This window comes from Stenella coeruleoalba (assembly GCF_951394435.1).
Source record: "Stenella coeruleoalba genome assembly, chromosome: 13".
NCBI lineage: Eukaryota > Metazoa > Chordata > Mammalia > Artiodactyla > Delphinidae > Stenella > Stenella coeruleoalba.
In genome coordinates, this window is record NC_137159.1 from 41789529 (window position 1) to 41811890 (window position 22362).

General features: G+C 36.1%; 1 protein-coding gene across 4 annotated transcripts in view; it reads right to left on the reverse strand.

Moving 5' to 3' along the window:
• VRK2 (VRK serine/threonine kinase 2) overlaps positions 1–22362 on the reverse strand; it is a gene marked incomplete at its 3' end in the record, with an annotated part of 97869 nt that overhangs the window by 30331 nt on the left and 45176 nt on the right. For all 4 annotated transcript variants that reach the window (XM_079940512.1, XM_079940511.1, XM_079940509.1 and 1 more), the window contains exons 6-7: positions 21849–21954; positions 20554–20646 (exon numbers count right to left, since the gene is read on the reverse strand). In XM_079940512.1, coding sequence (XP_079796638.1) covers positions 20554–20646; positions 21849–21954 — 199 coding nt within the window. The remainder of the gene's footprint in view (positions 1–20553; positions 20647–21848; positions 21955–22362) is intronic.

Sequence of the window (22362 nt, forward strand, 5' to 3'; positions counted from 1 at the left end):
TCTTATCCCATTCAGTAGGTTGTCTTTTCATTTTGTTGATGGTTTCCTCGCTGTGCAGAAGCTTTTAAGTTTGATGTCATCCCACTTGTTTATTTTTGCTTTGTTCCCCTTGCCTGAGGAGACATATGTAGAAAAGACATTGCTAAGACCAATGGCAAAAAGCATACTGCCTATGTTTTCTTCTAGGAGCTTTATGGTTTCAAGCTTTATGTTCAAGGCTTTAATCCATTTTTAGTTAATTTTTGTGTAAGGTGTAAGACAAAGGGGTGTCCAATTTTATTCTTTGCCATGTGGATGTCCAGTTTTCCCAACACCACTTATTTAAGAGACTAACCTTGCCCCATGTATATTCTTGGCTCCTTTGTCAAAAATTGACCATATATGCGTGAGTTTATTTCCAGGGTCTCTAATCTGCTCAATTGGTCTGTGTCTTTTTTTTATGTCAGTAACATACTGTTTTGATTACTATAGCTTTGTAATATAGTTTGAAATCAAAAAGTGTGATGCCTCTGGTGGTTTTGTTCTTTGCAGGATTGCTTTGGCTACTTGGGGCCCTTTATGGTTCACAGAAATTTTTGGATTGTTTTTCTACTTCTGTGAAAAATGCCATTGGAATTTTGAAAGGGACTGAACTGAATCTTTAGAGTGCTTTGGGTAGTATGGACAGTTTAACAATATTCTTCTAATCCATGAGCATGGAGTATCTTGCCATTTATTTGTGTCTTCTTGAATTTCTTTCATCAATGTTTTGTGGAGTTTAGTGTACAGATCTTTCATGTTCTTGGCTAAATTTATTGCTAAATATTTTATTCTTTTTGATGCTATTGTAAATGGAATTGTTTTAATTTCTCTTTCCAATAGCTCGTTGTTAGGGTATAGAAAAGCAACTGATTTTTGTCAATTGATTTTGTATCCTGCACCTTTACTGAATTCATTTATTCGAACAATTTTTTTGTGGAGTCTTCAGGGTTTTCTCTATATAATATAATGTCATTGACAGGGACCATTTTACTTCTTCCTTTCCAATTTAGATGTCTTTTATCTCTTTTTCTTGCCTAATTACTCTGGCTAGGACTTCCAGTACTATATTGAATAAAAATGGCGAGAGTGGGCATATTTGTCTTGTTCTTGATATCAGACTTTTCACTGTTGGTGTTGTCTATTTTTGTAATACAGTATAGAATTTGTGGTTCTGTCCATTTCTGAAATTTTCTTGAAGTCAAAAATAAGTTTGAGCAGAAAACCCAATCTACAGTAGGGTTTGCAGTCTAGGTCCTGTTTTTTGTATGTCCTTGAGCTAAGACTTAGTCTCAGTTAACTTTTTTTATATTATCACCTTTTTTCTGTGAAATAAAAAATAACAACTCATTAATATTTTTCACTTTAAGGATAAATACATATAATAACCCTAGTTTTAGACAAGCCTATAGTAGGAATCTCAAGATCATCAAGATCAGGTAGGGGGTTATTATTTGTATTATAATAAGACTAGACATAGGAAAATTTAAATATCTAGATCCCTAATGCATTTTAAATGATTTTCTTCTTATGCAACTTTTCTGAATTTAGTAACCATTTCCTTTCTCCATGAATAGAAGAACAGCCTTGACCACTTCTCTTTACTTTAATCATAGATCTTTCGATCATACTGTACTGCCTCTCACATTTCCACATGCTACTCTCACTTTTCTCTCATCCCTCTTAGATATGTACTATGGTTTAGTTTTGTTTGGTTTTTTACAACTTTGTGAGGTAGGTAGGGGAGATGTGTCATTATACACATTTAACAGATGAAAAATAATGTGATACACCTAAATAATGCAAGTCAGCCAACAGTCAGTCACTAAGTTCAGCTTCTACAAAAGATTGTATTGTTTTAGTGAATTTCTCAGCTGTTTCCTCCCCCTCAAAAAACACCTAATCTTCACTAATGCTTTCAAGGACTTTCAATTTTAATACTTTATTATTGAAAAGGTAATGTAGTAGCCACTGAGGTACAATCCCATCAAGAAAGAAATTGCCTAAACAAATGGGACCTAATGAAACTTCAAAGCTTTTGCACAGCAAAGGAAACCATAAACAAGACCAAAAGACAACCCTAAGAATGGGAGAAAATATTTGCAAATGAAGCAACTGACAACAGATTAATCTCCAAAATTTACAAGCAGCTCATGCAGCTCAATAACAAAAAAACAAACAACCCAATCCAAAAATGGGCAGAAGACCTAAAGAGACATTTCTCCAAAGAAGATATACACACTGCCAAAAAACACATGAAAGAATGCTCAACATCATTAATCATCAGAGAAATGCAAATCAAAACTACAGTGAGATATCATCTCACACCAGTCAGAATGACCATCATCAAAAAATCTAGAAACAATAAATGCTGGAGAGGGTGTGGAGAAAAGGGAACACTCTTGCACTGCTGGTGGGAATGTGAATTGGTTCAGCCACTATGGAGAACAGTATGGAAGTTCCTTAAAAAACTACAAATAGAACTACCATATGACCCAGCAATCCCACTACTGGGCATATACCCTGAGAAAACCAAAATTCAAAAAGAGTCAAGTACCCAAATGTTCATTGCAGCTCTATTTACAATAGCCCAGAGATGGAAACAACCTAAGTGCCCATCATCGGATGAATGGATAAAGAAGATGTGGCACATATATACAATGGAATATTACTCAGCCATAAAAAGAAACAAAATTGAGCTCTTTGTAATGAGGTGGATAGACCTAGAGTCTGTCATACAGAGTGAAGTAAGTCAGAAAGAAAAAGACAAATACCGTATGCTAACACATATATATGGAATTTAAGAAAAAAAAATGTCATGAAGGACGTAGGGGTAAGACAGGAATAAAGGCGCAGACCTACTGGAGAACGGACTTGAGGATATGGGGAGGGGGAAGGGTGAGCTGTGACAAAGCGAGAGAGAGGCATGAACATATATACACTAACAAACGTAAGGTAGATAGCTAGTGGGAAGCAGCCGCATAGCACAGGGATATCAGCTCGGTGCTTTGTGACCGCCTGGAGGGGTGGGATGGGGAGGGTGGGAAGGAGGGAGATGCAAGAGGGAAGAGATATGGGAACATATGTATATGTATAACTGATTCACTTTGTTATAAAGCAGAAACTAACACACCATTGTAGAGCAATTATACCCCAATAAAGATGTTAAAAAAAAAAAAAAAGAAAGAAATGGCCTTTCACCTGTGACGAGGGCAATAATCTGACAACTTCCAGAGGCAGGGCCATTAGGAACCACCACAGCATGTGAGCCAAGGTGACACTCTTCCCAGGCAGTTCCTACTAAAGAATGATCATGGTGGGAATGCTGTGTGGCTATTTCTACCCAATTGGAGACTCTTCTAATGGAACCCTTTTGCTCTGGTGCTCCCTAATGGGTTGGCTGAGACTTTCTCAGAACTGTATCATAGTCTGAGCTCTCCCTGCCCAATCCTTCTTGTCTCCTTTCCTTTCACAGGTGTCATTGCAACATCCTACTCTGAAAGCTTTCCTTGTCCAAACATGTTTCCTCTCTTTTTGTCTTTCTATTATATAGGTACTCTACTCCCTTCCCTCAATAAAGCCCTTGCACTCGTAATGCTGTCTCAGCATCTGCCTCTCTGAAAAACAAATTTGACAAAGGTAGTCAGTAAATCATAGCCTTAATTTGAAGCACTAAACTAATAAAGATGAAAAACAAATTAGCCTTTGATGACCATGAAAATCACAACTTTCCTATACCAAACAGATCTGCCTCAAAAATTAACTTCCTATTTTACCTAGCCAGATTTGCATCCATATATGCCACATTCTCAAGTTATGCATTTAATTAAACCTTTACTTCCCTCTCCTTGCTTTCTGATGCTTGTAAGGTCTTACACCACTTTGTTTTTCCAAATGGATGGGTGAAAGGAATGATTAAAGAGCACCCTGTGATAACTCTTCTTTGCAGTGAATTGCACTGGAAGGGCCTTTGTCTTCAATTCAGCACCCCTCCACGGATACCCCAAGTGCTCTTCTCCACTTCCTAGCACACCTCCTGGATTCACATCTCACACTTCCGAGATCCACCACTAATACCTGAATTCTATTCTGGTACGTAGATCCTTTTAACCTCAAGGCAATTCATTGGGTTTTCATTTGTGTTCAGATGGATTTACCTTTTTAAAATGTACAAAGTATTTAGCTTTTATTTATGCCTTGGATCCACATTTATAGGCTGTAAAATCCTACGGGACAAGGGGCCAGGATAATGATATATACATTTTTGTATCCATGACAGCACCTACTCTGAGGTCTTCTGCACAGTATAGGCTTAAATAAAATTTCACTGATTTGACTTGATGGTAATAATTGGACAAATAGAAGTAAATTCCTTTCAACAGACGCCAAGCATGATAAAATATCAAGAATCATACATTCTAAAAAGGAAAGAAAAACAAAAATGAATGTGTATTATTGAATACTTGCTATGCGAAGGCATTATGTGCTTTACAGAAGTCAAATTATTTAACCCTCATGACACTAAGAGCAAGTTATTTTAAGATACCTTGAGGATGAGAAAACACAATGAGTGAGTTTAGGTGCTCTGTGCAAAACAACTAAACTTATAGTAACTGGCAAGGCTGAGATCCAAACCTAAATCAGCCTGACCAGAAGACTGAGATTTTTCCATACGTCCCACACAGAGGAAGGAGAGATGACCCAAGCACATCTAGAGGTAACATCTACTCCAACAAAAGTATAACAGATTTAAATGTAATAATATTTTAGAGTAGGGGGAGGTTACTTCCTAATTGGGTAACTCAAAGAACAAAATGACATTGATTTGGGCCTTGAAAAATACCTAAGATTTCCACAAATGGAGATAGGGAAGAAGAGATAAAACAAGGAAAACCAGGGCTGGGTCAGTGTGTGCTGGGAGTGAAGAGGTTATTGGAAACACAAGCCGGAAAAAAAACTGGTTAGCATGAGTTTACAGGAAGCTTTGAAAACCATGCTAAGAAGCTGGGACACAATTTTTGTATGCAAAAAGTCACCAAAGGTTTTTGGCAAGGAATAATATTATCAGCACTGGCAGCATCATAATGGGGAAATGAAAGCAGAGAGTCCATTTAGGAGAATATGACATTAGTCCAGGCAAGAGACAGTGGGAGGCTGGACTAGGGCACTGGTGAACAAAGAAGGGAGACAAAGAACAGAGCCATAAGAGGGTTGAGAGATAGAGTCAAAGATAACTGAAAACCATGTGGCTAGCTGGGTATATGAGGATTCAATGAATAGACAAAAAGAGAATAGGAGGAAGAAGAGAAGATTTGGAAAGAAAATGATTTACTCATTTCTGTACCAAAAGCAAACTGGTTGATTGATGGCTAACACCCTAATCCAACCAGTTCCTGGTTCTCTCAGTTTATGCAGAACTGAGTGATAGACTCATAGTTGATGGAAAAAATAAAAGACCTCCTTCCCATCAAGAGTCAAATCTGCTGCCTTTCTGTTCCTCAATCAACCAGGAACTAAGTATCAAACAGCCAGAATGGCTCACATGGAAGCATTTCTCAACACTTGATATGTTGGACAGGAAAATGTGAGCTGGAGAAGGGCTGCAAGAGATTATGGAGCTGGAAGAGAAAAAAGATGCTAATCTGGACAGATGTCATTGCCCACTGAGACGCGACCACCCACTAAATCACATTACTCCTTTACCGCCACTTTGCAGATTCACATTAGAGAAGAGATGCACATACACCCCAAGATGTGATTCACTTTTCAAGAACTTAAAATTTTCCTGTTGTAAAATCTAATCACCTTATCATAATTTAGACTATTTTATACAATTAAACCCTTTTAATTAGCACACGCTGTTGTAGCAAGAAATGTATCTTAAACTCTCATCAGAGACTGATGGAAATTATACAATGGAGGGAGATAGTCACTATTCGTGACTTTGTTTAGTGGCAATTTAGAAAACACTTTCAAAACTCTAGGAAAAATATATAGACTTATTCAGCAACTTTAAAAGCTTTTATGTAAAAAAAAAAGCCAGCATTTATCTTATTTGAATAGCACATATTTTCCTATTCTTTCAACAAGATACCATAATGTGAAAATCTTCACAATAAACTAAATGCTTATTGACTAATGGAAACCACTGCATGCCAAAAGGGGAATGAAGCATGGAATGAATGAGCAGCATGTTTACGTTCACAAAAGTTATTCATATCTACTAAAAACCTATATGTAGCCTCATGGCTGCTACTACGTTTTGATATAAATATGTGCTTTTTATTCTTTTATTATACAGTACTTTTTTTGTTTCTCCTCAACTTCCCTACCTTCTTTTTGCCAGTAACACAATGCCACAGATGACACATGTGCATTGTCACTATTCAGCCCAGACAAAAGAATGTGACTTTTAAAAGCTGCCAGGTTACTTTTCAAACAGGATGTTTATTAGAATAAACATGAAGATATATTTTTCAAAAATACAGTTTGACCTTATATATTGTTTTACATGTGCTTTATATGTTGGGGTTTTTTTTTCCTTCTATATCTCACAACTACCTACTGGAATTTTATCCTTCTTTCCCTGTATATTCAATACTCATTGAGAGTGAGAGATTTAAAGACACATCCATGGAGTCATCATACGAAGAACAAGCAGAAAGCTGTACCGTATCACTATCTCTTCACTCCATCTACTGCTCCATCAGACCCAAGTCTATGACTGCCTTAAACGGCGCCATAAATTCAAGCATTCATAACAAAATACTGAGTTATATTTAGCAGTATTCCTAACGATACTAGCATTTTGACCCTATGACCTGCCCTTCTATTTCAACCTGGTTCTTCTAGCAATGTGAAAGCCTATTTAATCCAAGACAGCTGGGCTCTGACTTACTATTCTTTCCAGGCTTTGGGGGGAAATTCCCTCAATAATACATAGGCTAGCAATTGCTTCTTTACTAAAAATACCTTCACCTACAAAACAAAACTTTTCCAATTACAGTCAATTTCCAATTTTTCTTTTTGACACAAGTTCTCAAAGATTATATAAAGAAACCTACAATACCTTCTCTTTCTCATTTCCAAGATGATATGAAAGTGCTTCACTTGTGTCTGTCCTTTAACAAAATAAATAGGCAATGGAAGAGGATAATCTGAATTGCATCCAATTCACAGGCTTCCTCTTTGCCTAAATCAAATCTGAGCTTAAGACTTTGCAATATGCTGGTAAGCATTATCAGAGCTTGGTCTATCTGTTAACAGCAGATACAAAATGTTAGCTGATATAATTTGACCGTCAGATACATTATAAAAAGTTTCACTACATGTAAGCTGTGTCTACATAAAACACAGCTATCTAACATTCAAAAGCATCTCCTTGCTCTACATTAACTACAAATTCTACTGATTTCAAAGACAGTGTTGAGGTTGCTAGCAATCATGCCATTCTTACACGCACATCCCCTTGGGGGTCCATAGTTTTTTAACATTCCCACAACAGGCATACCTCTTAATCCAACCAATTTATACAGCTCAATGAGTTGACTCAGAATTCAGAAATGCCACTTTCCCATATTAACTGGAAAAAACAACAACAACATATATAGCCCTTTGTGAATTAGGATGCTCAAATATTTTGGTCATAAACAATTGTTTGGTCATGTATACATCTGGTCTTCAGAAATTTAAATAATATGACCAGTGGGACCCAGTAGGCATCAACAAACATGTATTGATTATGAACAAACACTAATTTTTCAAAAGCATTAACTCTCTTGGGAACTATATTCTTGGGGACAGGTGATTTGTTAAACAGACCATCCTGTACTTACACAGCATATACATTCCTAAAATGTGAATTCTTTTTCCCTTTTATAGAAAACAGACCCTGAACATTCTGTTCCTTACAACTTTTAAGGGACACCTATCATCAAACTACCCACCTGGGAGAACTATACTTATTAAATCAATTCATTACCATTTTCTTAACATCTAACCAGAACACCAAATGTCCTTTTTCATAAATCTAAACAATTCTGGGGGAGCAAAAATAAGATAAGGGGTTCTTCTGTCATAAGCTTAAAAAATAATTAAAAAAAATGTTTTTCTAGGGCTTCCCTGGTGGAGCAGTGGTTGAAAGTCCGCCTGCCGATGCAGGGGACACGGGTTCGTGTCCAGTCTGGGAAGATCCCACGTGCCGTGGAGCGGCTGGGTCCGTGAGCCGTGGCCGCTGGGCCTGCGTGTCCGAAGCCTGTGCTCCACAACGGGAGAGGCCACAACAGTGAGAGGCCCGCGTACCGCAAAAAAAAAAAAAAAAGTTTTTCTAGCTCGTACTTACTGAGGGCTTACTATGCACCTGATATTGGTCTAAGTCTTTAACGTGTCTAAATCATCTGATCCTTACAATCCCTCTTTGAGTGAGGTGCTATTATCCTTATTTTTAGAGGGAGAAATTGAAGCACAGAGAGGTAAAATACTGTGGCTAAGAATACAGAACTAAGAAGAGAGAAAGCCAGAACTCAAACCCGAGGAGTCTGATTCCAGAGTTCACACCCTTCACGATTCTACACTGAATCGCCAACATAATACAAAGTTATGCAAAGAGTCTCAAGCTTCTTCTAACCAACTTTTTGCCTGGTATTAGGAGAAGATAAAAACCCTTCTTTTTATATCTTCTTTCTGATTCAGAACAAGGACATTTAGCTCCAGAAGAAACAAGCAGACTGTTCAGGAACTAACTGCTTGGAGATCCTATGTGTAAGAACAAATCTTGTGAGACATACTGACCAATTTGACCAGTATGGAGGGGTCATACTGGAGGGGCCCTAGGCAAAATAAAAGTGCTTTCTGTTCTTATTTTTCCCCCTTTCCTTTTTCTTTCCTTTCCTTGTGTCCAAAGCTCATATATGGCCAAAATACACTGATATTCATGCCAAGACTCAAAAATATTGAATTCTTGGACTTCCCTGGTGGTGCAGTGGTTAAGAATCTGCCTGTCAATGCAGGGGACACGGGTTCGTGCCCTGGTCTGGGAAGATCCCACATGCCGCAGAGCAACTAAGCCCGTGGGCCGTGGCCGCTGAGCCTGCGCGTCCGGAGCCCGTGCTCCGCAACGGGAGAGGCCACAACAGTGAGAGGCCCGCGTACCGCAAAAAAAAAAAGTTCAAACAACTAAAATCATAGGAACAATTTTCAAAGTCTTTTTACTCAACTGAAAAAATATAGCAGAACCTCACTAGGAAGAAAGAAAATAACATGAATGTTATTATACACTTTAAGTGACTGTAAACACCACCATGTTATTTAATCTACAGTATAACCCTATACATGTGATATCAAAATATTCGAAAGTAGCCTTGCCACCTGTACCGTCTAGCAATATTATGGTATCATCAAGCTAAGACCATATAATGCTACTCTGGAAATAATAAGATACAGAGGTATGTTACCAGGACTATATATGTTCAACAAAGGAAATACTCTCTCTAAATGGTAACCATATTATCTGCACATACCATGCAAAATTCTTACAAACACAAATTCACACTCCATCTTACAAGTAACTGTGATTGATAAATGGATTATGTTAGAATTCCCTCTAGCAAACAGTGAACAAGCAGCTTTAATGAGGCTTATGACCCTACCCTATGGATATCCTAGGGAATCTGAAAGTGAGTATTTTGCCACCAGATACAGGTCAGGTGCTACAATTCCTGCTCCCAGATCATTAATTTTTTTTCTAAATTTAAACTTTTTAACTTCTTTAGCTATGCAACAATAATCAAGACACTTTGGAAACAGTATAAGAAACATTACTTTCAGCAATAAGCATTAAGTACTTGGAAAACATGTTTTCAGAGAATCACAGATTTTTCCAGCAAGAAGGAACTTTTGAGATCACTTAGAGTCCCACATTTTATACAGTAAATAGCCAAAGTCTACACAGGTTAAACGATTTTCTGAAAGCTGTAATTCTGTTCAGTGTCAGAGCTGGGACCAGAATCTGGTTTCCTGACTTCCAGTCTAGCACAAGTCCCAGTAATCAAACACGTGTTTGTAAAAATCGGAGGTTTCCAATGGTATACTTATCACTCCAGATGCTGACATGAAGAACTGTTCTTCTCTATCTGTGAGGGCCACCACCTTCGACTTAGCAGGAGCTTTGGGGCAGAAACACACGGCACATGATGGGGTCAAGGAGCTAAACAATCAAGTACCACTTAGTCCTGGTACTAAGTGAGAGGTATAGGCCTCATGTCCTGAGAAGTCAGTAAAGTATTTCTTGAAGGGTTATTACAAAAGGAACACTAACCTAGGTTCTGTGAGGAATACAAAAGAAGGAAGAGAAGTATACCTTCCTATAAGTCTCAAGGAGTTCTTTCTAGTTCAGAATATAAGACAACACAAGACAAGTGAAACTTGAGTGCTCATGTGTGTAAAATACACATTAGAAGCTAAAGGAAATTAGAAACAGAGATCAGTGCAGATCAAAATCATCAAGAAAGGCTGCAGGTAAAAGCAGGGATGTAGGATTTGTGTGAAAAAACAACATGCTTCTGATCAACAAAGGGGTGGCCTTCCATAAATAAAAAGGTGGGTACAAACCCTGATTTTAGTTAAAGTGCTTCAACTTCCTTCACTAGTGACACCGGGAGATGCAGCCAAATGAACGGTCCTACTCACTGGCAAAACCATCACTCAGTATCATTTCTGGTAATACTATTTTAGTTTAAAGAATTTTTTAACCAAACCAGTACACTTGATTTCTATTTCTTGTACAAAGTACAATAATAGCACTAAAGCATTTTCTTTAATCTTTTGTCTAAAATAAAGATTTTAAAAAATATCTTACTAAAACAGAGATGATGTAAAGAAGTACCTAAAAAATCCCAGATTTTTTAAAAATGAGATTTTTCCACAGATGAAGTTGGGATTGTTTTTCTTTCAGTAAAAATGTTGAAAATCATGAAAGAAAGAAGGTAAAGGGTGTACACTTCAAGAATCTTCAAAATTCTCTAATTAGATAGTATCAGATGAATTATCAAGAAATGGCCAAAATGCTATTAAAATACAGGGAAAGTGATGAGAAGAATCAAAATAATCTACAATAGGCCATTTGGACTCTCAATGGGGCTTTTTTTTTTTTTTTTTTGCGTTACGCGGGCCTCTCACTGTTGTGGCCTCTCCCATTGCGGAGCACAGGCTCCGGACACGCAGGCTCATTGGCCATGGCTCACGGGCCCAGTGCTCTGCGGCCTGTGGGATCTTCCCGGACCGGGGCACAAACCCGTGTCCCCCTGCATCAGTAGGCGGACTCTCAACCACTGCGCCACCAGGGAAGCCCAATGGGGCTATTTTTAAAGAAAAACATTGCTTGATCCCACAATGAATATTATTTTGGGAAATTTTCTCCCAAAAACCCAACAAAATAAAAACATTCCAGAACATCAGTTGTGCCCACAATTGGCTATCCAGGACATGACTTTTTTTTTTTTTTTTTTTGTGGTACGCGGGCCTCTCACTGTTGTGGCCTCTCCCGTTGCGGAGCACAGGCTCCGGACGCGCAGGCTCAGCGGCCATGGCTCACGGGCCCAGCCGCTCTGCCGCGGCATGTGGTATCTTCCCGGACTGGGGCACGAATCCATGTCCCCTGCATCGGCAGGCGGACTCTCAACCACTGAGCCACCAGGGAAGCCCCAGGACATGACTTTTGATTATTATCCTTGTCAGAACTCTTCCATTCCACCGTAACTAAGAGGGCTGCTGTTTTTATCCAATACTTCTTTGACTCTACTTCCCAATTTTACCTCAATCCTAACAACCCTATTGCTTTGACAAAGGCTGTACAAATGTCAACTTTTCTTGCCTTTTTCTCTTGCCAAATATTCAACAACATCTTCCCTCTCTAATTTTGAATCTTTTTTCCCACTTATTTTTTTTTTGTTCATTAAATAGCTTACTGCTGAAGTTCCTTTCTCCATAGTTTAAATTTAAAACACACATGAAGAGAGAAGTAACATTTAAAACAATAAACCAAGAAAACTTTCTGGAAATAAAAGGCTTATTTTATATATCAAAAGGGCCCCATCAGATATCTGGGAAAACTGATACACAATGATCTACTCTAAAACATATCCTGGTAAAATGATTAGACACTATTAATAAAGGAAAAGATCCTGAAGAGATCATGGCAAAAAGGACTAATAACATACAATAGTAAGTATTAAACTGGCAGCAGACTTATTAAAAGCAAACTGCAAACAAGGCAAAAATAGACCAGCCTTTTCAAGAAATTCAAGGACAAAAAGTATGAACTAAATATTTTAAATCCATCCAAGCTACCCTTCAGGCATCAATGCTATTGCAAACGTTTTATACATGCAAGGGAATGCTATACCCATGGGTACTTCTCGAACAATCTACTAGAAGATTAGTTTCAAACAATCAAAAGACGAGTAACTTTGGCAAAAGGACAGAAGGGTGAGCATTTAATATAATTATCTCTAACACTAAAAAAACAAGGCTAGGGATAAATGAAGAACATACAAATGATACATATTCTGACCAAGTAGTATGACTTCAAGACAACAGTAAGGAAAGGAGGAAAGTAAAATAAACTCACTGATAGTGAACTTATTAAAGTTGTGGTAAAAAAAATACCACAAAAGACTATCATAGTAGTACTAAAAAGTTAAACACAGAAGAGTGGGCTCAAAGCATCTTTAAAAGGTGTAAATACCAAGATTATCACTACAACAAAAATATAAACTTTCATAAACAGATTCCTCCTCCACAAAAAAACTTAAAAGAATATAAGATCAAAGAAAACACACAAGAAACACAACAAACATAACTATGAATATTTACCAAATGACACAGCAATGATCTTTATAAAACAGAAACTACAGCAGAATCAAGGAAACCAACAGAAACACATTAACCATTGAAGGCTTAAATACCACTCTCAGTTCAAAATAGATCAAGTGGACAAAAACTAAATGAAGATATAGAAGACATAAATAATACAGTCAATAAGGTAGATCTTCTGGAAAGATATTAAACTTTACACTGTGAAAACAGAGACTATATTTTCCTCAAGAAAACATGGAAGACTGACAAAAACTGATCCTCTTCTAAGTCATGATAAAAGCTTCAGTGCATTCCAAATATAATTATTATAAACAATACTCTGACCATCTTGTCACAAGTCTAGATTTTAATAACCAAAAATTTTTAAGAGGTCTTTCTACATGAAAACTTAAAAACCTTCTACTGCACTGCTTTTTGTTGAAGAAATACAAACATTCTAAAAAATAAAGATAATAAAAACACTACGTATCAAAATCCATGAAGTACAATATAAAGCAGTGACCAGAGGAAAAATCATGGCCTTAAACACCTACAGAAGTAAAAAAATTTTTAATGAATATAAATGAATTAGATCCCAAATTGAAGACCAAGAAAAAAGAACAAAAGGGTCAAATTAAAAGAGCACAAGAAAAGATATAACAAAGGCAAAATCAGAAATTAATGAAATAGAAAGAAAAAACAATATATCTCATTAATAAATCAAAATCCAAGTTTGCTGAAAGATTAACATAATGGACAAACTAGCTACTTTCATCAAGGTAAAAAAAAGAAGAAGAAAAAGCAAAAATAAAAAATAACTAGAAGGAAACAATCATTGAAGGGGAAGAAATTTAAAAGTCCTAAGAGAGTACAATGCAGATCACCAAATAAATTTGAGAAACTAGACAAAACTGCTAACTACTAAAATTGACCCAACTAGAGATTAAAGAGCTTAACAATCAATTTCCATGGGAAAAAATTGAGAGTTACAAGGAATGTCCTCAGCAGAACCAGAGAATTTCACATTAAAAAAAAAAAATGGTGCCAATATAGTAGAAATAGTTCTGGAACACAGAAAATGAAGGTAAACCTCAAATTCTTTTTATGAAGCAAGTTGAATGTTGACACCTCAATCTGATAAAAAAAATAGTACAAAAACAGATAATTACAGGCCAATATCACTTATAAATACCAATAAGAAAATACTACATAAAATATTACTGAACACACTTCAGTATCATATTAAGTAAATAATATACCATAACAAAGTGAGATTTATTCCTGGAAAGTACGGTTGGTTCAATATTAGAAGCACAGCAATATATTATACTATATTAACTGACCTGAGAAAAACGTGATAATTTCCGTACATGCTAAACAATCACTGGACAAAATTCAATACCCATTCCATACAAACAAAACATCCATTCAAGAACAGAGGAACTGGTGATTATTTCCTTAATATAACTATAAAGACACACACACACTCACATACACATATTCACATATACACAGATGTGCCTTAGTCCTAAAGCCAGTATCAATCACATTTAGTGGGGTACTACTTTAGGCATTTCCAATAAGATCAAGAAGAGGAAAGAATGGTCACGAACTTCACTACAATTTACTATATGCTGGATGCATATTAGGGAAAACAAATAGGAAATATAAGAAGTGGAAAAGAAGGAAAACTATTATCTCCTTGTATATGATACACAGTTTCCTAAGGAAACCCTGGAGAATCATTACTAAAACTACCCCAAATTCAATAAATTAACAGGATATAAAATGAATGCATAAAAATCAGTAACTTTCATATACACAAACAATAATCACTTAGAAGATAAAATGGTAGACTAAAACTGCACTGACAGTACAAAAAAAAATGGTTTAATATTTAAGAATAAGTGTAGCAAGAAATGTGTAAAACTAATATGAGGAAAGCTTTAAAATACCTCAGAAGATACAAAAGTAAAAACTGGTGAAATTCAAAAACATTCCCTGTTGTTGAATAGAATATCTATAATCATAAAGATGTCAGGTTTTCCCTAAATTAATTTAACAAAATTCCAATGAAAATGCTACACAACAAAATATAGAAAAATATGAATAGCTAGAATTTCACTGAAAAAGAAAATCTACGAGGCACTACCAGTCCTACCAGATATTAAAATACACTACAAAGCCTCAGAAATTAATGCACTAGTATGGCAATGAAGCATAAATAGACAGTCAGACCAGAAGGATTCAATGGAAAGTACATGAATAAATTCAAGTATGTACGGAAATTTAGTATATAATAAAGACGGCAATAATATCACTGAAGCAGAGTTTTTTATTTTTAATAAATATTGTTGAAAACTTGGAAAATCAATTAGGAAAAGATAAAATTTGGTTGATACCTCCTGTCATGTAAAAGAATAACCTCTAAGTGAAAAAGAGATTTAAATGTAAAGAATGAAATCATATAATAAAATTCATATACACCTGTCTGTAGAACAAGGTTACTAACCACAACTCAATATCCATAGTAAATGAAAGATTGATAAATTTGACCACATTAAAAATTTATCTTCTACATGACAATAAAACAGCACAAGTATAATCAAAGAAGAAAAGTCAAATTGGGAGGAAATATCTGCAAAATATATAATAGATTAATGACTAATATAATTCATATCTAAAGAACTCTTCAAAATCAAGGAATAAAAACAAAAAAATGTTAGAAAAATGGGCAAAAGACATGAGCAGACAATTCACAATAAATAAATAAATAAATTTTAAAAACTGGTCCTTTTTACTTACAGCAATGAGGGAATACAACGCCTGGATTTATGCTCGCACTTCATGTGGGATAAATAAAACAATAACTTTTAAAAAACCTACTGCTGGATATAACCACACATTTACTATAATGGCTTAAATATTTAAAACTAATGAAACCAAGTGGTGGCAAGATATGAGAAAACTGGAATTTTCCAAGTTGCTGGTGGGAAGGTATAATGGTACAATCACTCTGGAAAACAGTGTGGCTGTTTCTTTTAAAGTTAAACATACACTTCCACACAATCTGGAAATTCCACTCCTAGCTATTTACCCGGAAGAAGTTAAAATATATACCTATACAAAAACCTGTACATGAATTTTATACATCTTCATTCATAATGGTCAAAAACTGGAAACAACACAAATATCTATCCAGAGGTAAACAGATAAAGAAACTGCAGTAGTTTCCAATGGACTACTACCTATCATTAAAGAGGAATGAACTACTAATGAACTACAGCATGGATAAATCTCAGAAATATTATGCTAAGTAAAGGAAGCCAGACACAAAGAGTAAAAAGCTGTAATTCCATTTATATGACATCCCTAAAAATGAAAAAAAAAAAAAAATAGGGGTAGAAATCATTTCCTCAGGGTGAGAAAAGGGGACTGACTGACAGAATTTCTGAGGATGATAGAAATGCTCTGTCTTGATTATAGTAGTGGTTATATGATATACATGTGTCAAAACACATCAAACTATACATTTAAAAGGATGAACTTTACTGTTTGTAAATTATACTTCAATAAACCTAATCTTAAAAAAGTATGCAGACTTTTAAAGGCTTTTAATATATATTTCCAAATTGCCCTTCCATTAACTTAATTTCTTCTACTACTCCCATTTAATTTACATTCCCACTGGCATTCTACAAGTGTCTGCACCCTCATCAGCCTCAATATCATCAGATTATTATTTTAGACTTTTCCTATTTGATAAGTTCTTTTAAAATGTTGCCTCACTGTTTTGATCTGCATATCTCTTAGTTTTTAGTGATGGTGAACTTTTTTTCATTTATTTCTCAGGTAGTCGTATTTCTTTTCTGCTCATTCTTTTAAATCATTATTTTAAGAAATTACTTGGTGTTTTTCTTATTAATTTTCTTAAAGCTTGTTATATATCCTAAAATATTTGTCATAAATATCCTTCCCAGATTTTCACTTGCCTTTCATTTTTCAATTTTTTTAATATACAGATATCTTAAAATTTGAAATTTCACAATATTTTCTACGATTTTGGGGGTATTTTTATTTAGAAATTTCTTTCCTCATGTACAGTTCAGTTAAATATTCAGCTAAATGTTTTCTAATTATTTATAGACTCAATTTTTTAACTCTTTAAATCTCTGTTGATACAGTGGCTACTAGCCACATGTGGTTTTGTAAATGTAAACCAATTAAAATTAAGTTTTTTTTTTTTAAAGAAGACATTGGGGGTAGGAGTTTATTAATTAATTAATTTATTTTTGCTGTGTTGGGTCTTCGTTTCTGTGCGAGGGCTTTCTCTAGTTGTGGCAAGCGGGGGCCACTCTTCATCACGGTGCGTGGGCCTCTCACTATCGCGGCCTCTCTTGTTGCAGAGCACAGGCTCCAGATGCGCAGGCTCAGTAGTTGTGGCTCATGGGCCTAGTTGCTCCGCGGCATGTGGGATCCTCCCAGACCAGGGCTCGAACCCCGTGTCCCCTGCATTGGCAGGCAGATTCTCAACCACTGCGCCACCAGGGAAGCCCCAAATTAAGCTTTTTTCCTAGGTTTCTTCTAGTTGTATGGTTTCAGGTCTTACGTTTAAGTCTTTAATCCATTTTGAGTTTATTTTTGTGTATGGTATAAGAGTCCAATTTCATTCTTTTGCATGCGTATACCCCATTTTCCCACCACCATTTATTGATGAACTATCTTTGCCCCATCGAATGTTCTTGGCACCCCTGTCAAAAATTAGTTGATCGTATATGCATGGCTCTCTATTCTGTTCCATTGGGCTATGTCTGTTTTTATGCCAATAGCATACTGCTTTGATTACTATAGCATTGTAATATAGTTTGATTCAGGATGTGTAATGCCTCCAGCTTTGTTCTTTCTCAAGATTGCTTTGGCTATTCAGGGTCTTTTGTGGTTCCATACACATTTTAGGATTGGTTTTTTATTTCTGTGAAAAATGCCATTGGAATTTTGGTAGGAATTCCATTGAATCCATTGATTGCTTTGGGTAGTACAGACATTTTAATAATGTTAATTCTTCTAATCCTTGAGAACCGGCCTTGGCAATGATTTTTTGCAATTGAAACCAAAAGCATAGGTAACAAAAACAAAAATAAACAAGTAGGACTACATCAAACTAAAATGATTCTGCACAACCAAGGAAACCATCAACAGAATGAAAAGGCAACCTATGGGACAGGAGAAAATACTTGCAGACCACATATCTGATAAGGGGTTAATAACTAAAATACATAAGAACTCATATAACTCACTCACAAGACAAAATAACCCAATTCAAAAATGGGCAAAGAACCTAAAGAGACACTTTTCCAAAGAAGACATACAAATGGCCAACTAGTATATGAAAAAGTGCTCAACATTATTAATCATCAGGGAAATGAAAAATTAAAACCACAATGAGACAAAACACCTCATGTCTGTTAGAATGGCTATCAGAGATAACAAGTGCTGTTGAGGGTATGGGAGAAAAGGGAGCCCTTGTACACTGTTGGTGGGAATGTAAATTGGTACAGTCATTATGGAAAACTGTATGGAGGTTCCTCAAAAAAAAAAAAAACATTAAAAATTGAACTACCATATGATCCAGCAATCCACTTCTGGGTATATATCTAAAGGAAAAGAAATCATTATCTTGAAGAGATATCTGTATTCCCATGTTACTGCAGCATTATTAAAAACAGCCAAGATACATAAATGACCTTAGTGTCTGCTGATGGATAAATGGATAAAGAAAATGTGGTATATATATGCCATGGAGTATTATTGAGTCATAAAAAAGAAAGAAATATGCCACTTGCAACAACATGGGTGAACCTAGAGGACACTATGCTAGAGGATATTATGCTGAGTGAAATAAACCAAGACACACTGAAAGACAAATGCTGTATGATCTGTTATATGTGGCATATACAAAAGTGAAACTTATAAATCAGAGTATAGAACAGTGGTACCAGGGGCTGGGGTGTGGAAGAAATGGGGAGATGCTGGTCAAAGGGTAAAAACTTTTAGTTAGAAGATGAGTAAGTTCTGGGGATCTAATGCCCAACATGGTGACTATAGTTAATAATGCTGTAAACTTCAAATTTGCTAAGAGTAGGTCTTAAGTGTTCTCACCACAAAACAAAACAGAAGGTAACTATGTGATCAATGTGTTAACTTGATTAATCACTTCACAATATATAGTATAATAAATCATCACTTTGTATACCTTAAATAAATCATGTTGTACAACCTAAACATATGCAATTTTTGTCAACTAAACCTCAATAAAGCTGGGGAAGAAATCAAGATGAAAAAAATTGTTAATTAGAATCAAGTTAAATTTAAAATTCAGTTCTTCGGTCACACTAGTCTCATTATTTAAGACTATTTTTTAGAGCAGTTTCAAATTCAATTTTACTAAATGTAGAGCAATTTAGGTAAAACTGAGTGGAAGGTACAGTAAGTTCTCATATACCACTCTCCCCTCCTCCCAAATATAACCTCGCACACTATCAACATCCCACACCACGGTATTACATCTGTTACAACGGATGAACCTACACCGATACGTCATTATCACCAAAAGTCTACAGTTTACGTTAGGGTCCACTTGTGGTGTTAAATATTCTATGGCTTTTTTTTTTTTTTCTTTTGCGGTATGTGGGCCTCTCACTGTTGCGGCCTCTCCCGTCGCGGAGCACAGGCTCCGGACGCGCAGGCTCAGCAGCCATGGGTCACGGGCCCAGCCGCTCCGCGGCATGTGGGATCTTCCCGAACCGGGGCACGATCCCGTGTCCACTGCATCGGCAGGTGGACCCTCAACCACTGCACCACCAGGGAAGCCTGTGCTCATTTCTTTTTAATGTAGAGTACTATTGCATTGTCCAGATGAACCACAGTTTATTTAACTATTAAAGGACATCTTTATTCAAGTTTTGGCAACTATGAATAAATCTGCTATAAACATCTGTGTGTAGGTACTTCTGTGGATATAAGTTTTCCACTCCTCTGGGTAAATACCAAGGAATTTAACTGCCAGATCATATGTTAGAGTATGTTCAGTTTTGTAAGAAACTGTCAAACTGTCTTCCACAGTGGCCATAGCACCAGCAATGAATGAGAGTTCCTGTTGCTCCACATCTTCACCAGCATTTGGTATTGTACTACCCACATTGCCAGTGCTTAACAGCCACGTGTGGCTAATGGCTCCCATACTGGACAGTAACATACAGGATATTTCCATCATCACAAAAAGTTGTATCGGCAATGCTGCTCTGTTTAAAACTTCATTGTTTATACGTGGAAGAAGAACTAAGGTGACAGCCTTTTTTTTTTTTCTCTGCATAAATCCATCCCTTCTCTCATTGCATTTTGATGGTTTTTGCTTATATTTGCTCAGAAGTTCAAATCCCTGCTCAGCCACTATATGTCCATTAATAAATTATTTACCCCCCGCCCCCAGTCTCAGCTTCTTCATCCTAATCATTTATCAGGTTAGTGCATTAAATTAGATAAGCAAGATAGGATAAATTACAACACTCATCATGTTAAGTCCTCATTTGCAAACTTTTGCCTGTTAGGAGTTTGTTTATTGAAGGTCTCAGTATGGCACTTTGAAGATCCTTACTGAAGGCAAAAGCTTAATACTGTATTTACCTGATGTGGATTTCTGTAACCCAAAAGTAGATTCGCTGCTTTTATATCAGCATGAACATATTCATTTTCATGTATATATTCCAGTACATCCAACTGTGAAAAGAAATATATAAGGTTATACTGATGTCTATTTAGAACTCCAGATCAACCTGAACATTGTGAATAGAGAATAACATGTATTTTTTTCACATTAACAATGACAAAATGATGTATTTCACAATTATGCATTTATCTATTCTAAAATTATCACATGTGCTGGTCGCTCATCCTGGGAAAAAGGTGAATAAAAGGATCCTCAAATATCAAGTGTTTTAAATGCACCTCTGATGGAGAGGAAGCCAAGACTCAACAATGCCTATGCTCCTGACAGCACGGTGCCCAAATCACACTGTGCAAAGAGGAAAATTATAATAAAATCAGAGACCTGAAGTGAAATAATCATGACGCCCACTCCACAATCCCTCGCCCAAGCAATAATTATAAATAAGTTTTTGGGGCTCCCAGAACAAAAGCCCACGTCCAGGATCACAGAGAAAGGCATTCTCCCTCTGTAGAGTAACAGAAAACACCTATGCTTCATCTTTGAAACCCTTGAGACTTACATGTTACCTATGCCTAATGCTCAATAAACATTTGTTGGCTGGCTAGAGGATGGATGGGAAAATTAATGAGTTCTGTTTGCCATATCCCAACTTGGCATGAGTAGTTGCATTCTATCTAAAGTGGAAAAAATAAAATGGAGCTTAGGCAAACCAAACACAAACAAGATAAGACGAATACGTGGTATAAACAAAATGTGTGCATGGGTGCTATTAAGATTTCATTGCTTTTTATTTGGCAAAGTATATATTATTCATTGCCACACTAATTACTGCCACCATCCCAAACTCATAATAAAAACGTTATAGCACCCCCTTACCACCACATGTGTAGTATGGAAAATAATATATTTTGCCATACTTTGCATTGTTATAAATATAACTGACAAAAGAGAGGTTATTCTTATAGAAATGCAAGCTTGTTCTGATATGTAAAACAAAGCTGTGAGAAAAAAAAAAAAATCAGACTGTAGAACCAAGCCTAATTGAGTTTGTAGTGCCAAACACAGCACATTCTGTCACTTACAGAGCCCACTGTTATCAATTTCACCAAAATAGTATCTATGCTCAATAACTGACATTTCTAGGGCAATAATCCTTCATTCTCTGATAATTCCACAAAGGGCAACAATTTGTATGTTGTAACAAGTAAATAATCTGAAAATGGAGCATGGGAAATAAGTCATTCTTTCTTACCATTCGGATACCTAGCTGCAGGACAGTTGACTTTTTAAAAGTACCATTCTGGTCTGAGATCTTCTGCAAATCTATTCCCAGTCTTTCCATTACCATAAATCTGTAACTATAAGAAGGAGAAGTCAAAAGGAGATGTTAAAATAGCAATGCTGAAACTGTCTATTTATGAATTTGAAACAATGGAAAAATACCCCCAACTTAACAATAAAGAATGATGCAATCTGAACCATTAGAGAACGAATGTACGTTATATTGCCATTCTTTTGCAGAAACATACTAAGTATTTACTTTGCAGTTAGTTTTTGAGTAGAAGAGCATTCTGTGCCGAACCACTCACACTGTCTTAGAACATGAAAAGAGAAGTCTTTCTAAATTAGTCTTGAACTTAATTCATTTTGACTCCATCACCTTCTTGCCATATGGCCTTGAGCAATTATTTTTCCATACAGAAGATTTTATTTATATTTGTTTCTTGACCTTATAAAATCATATTTACTTTCTCTATACATTTATA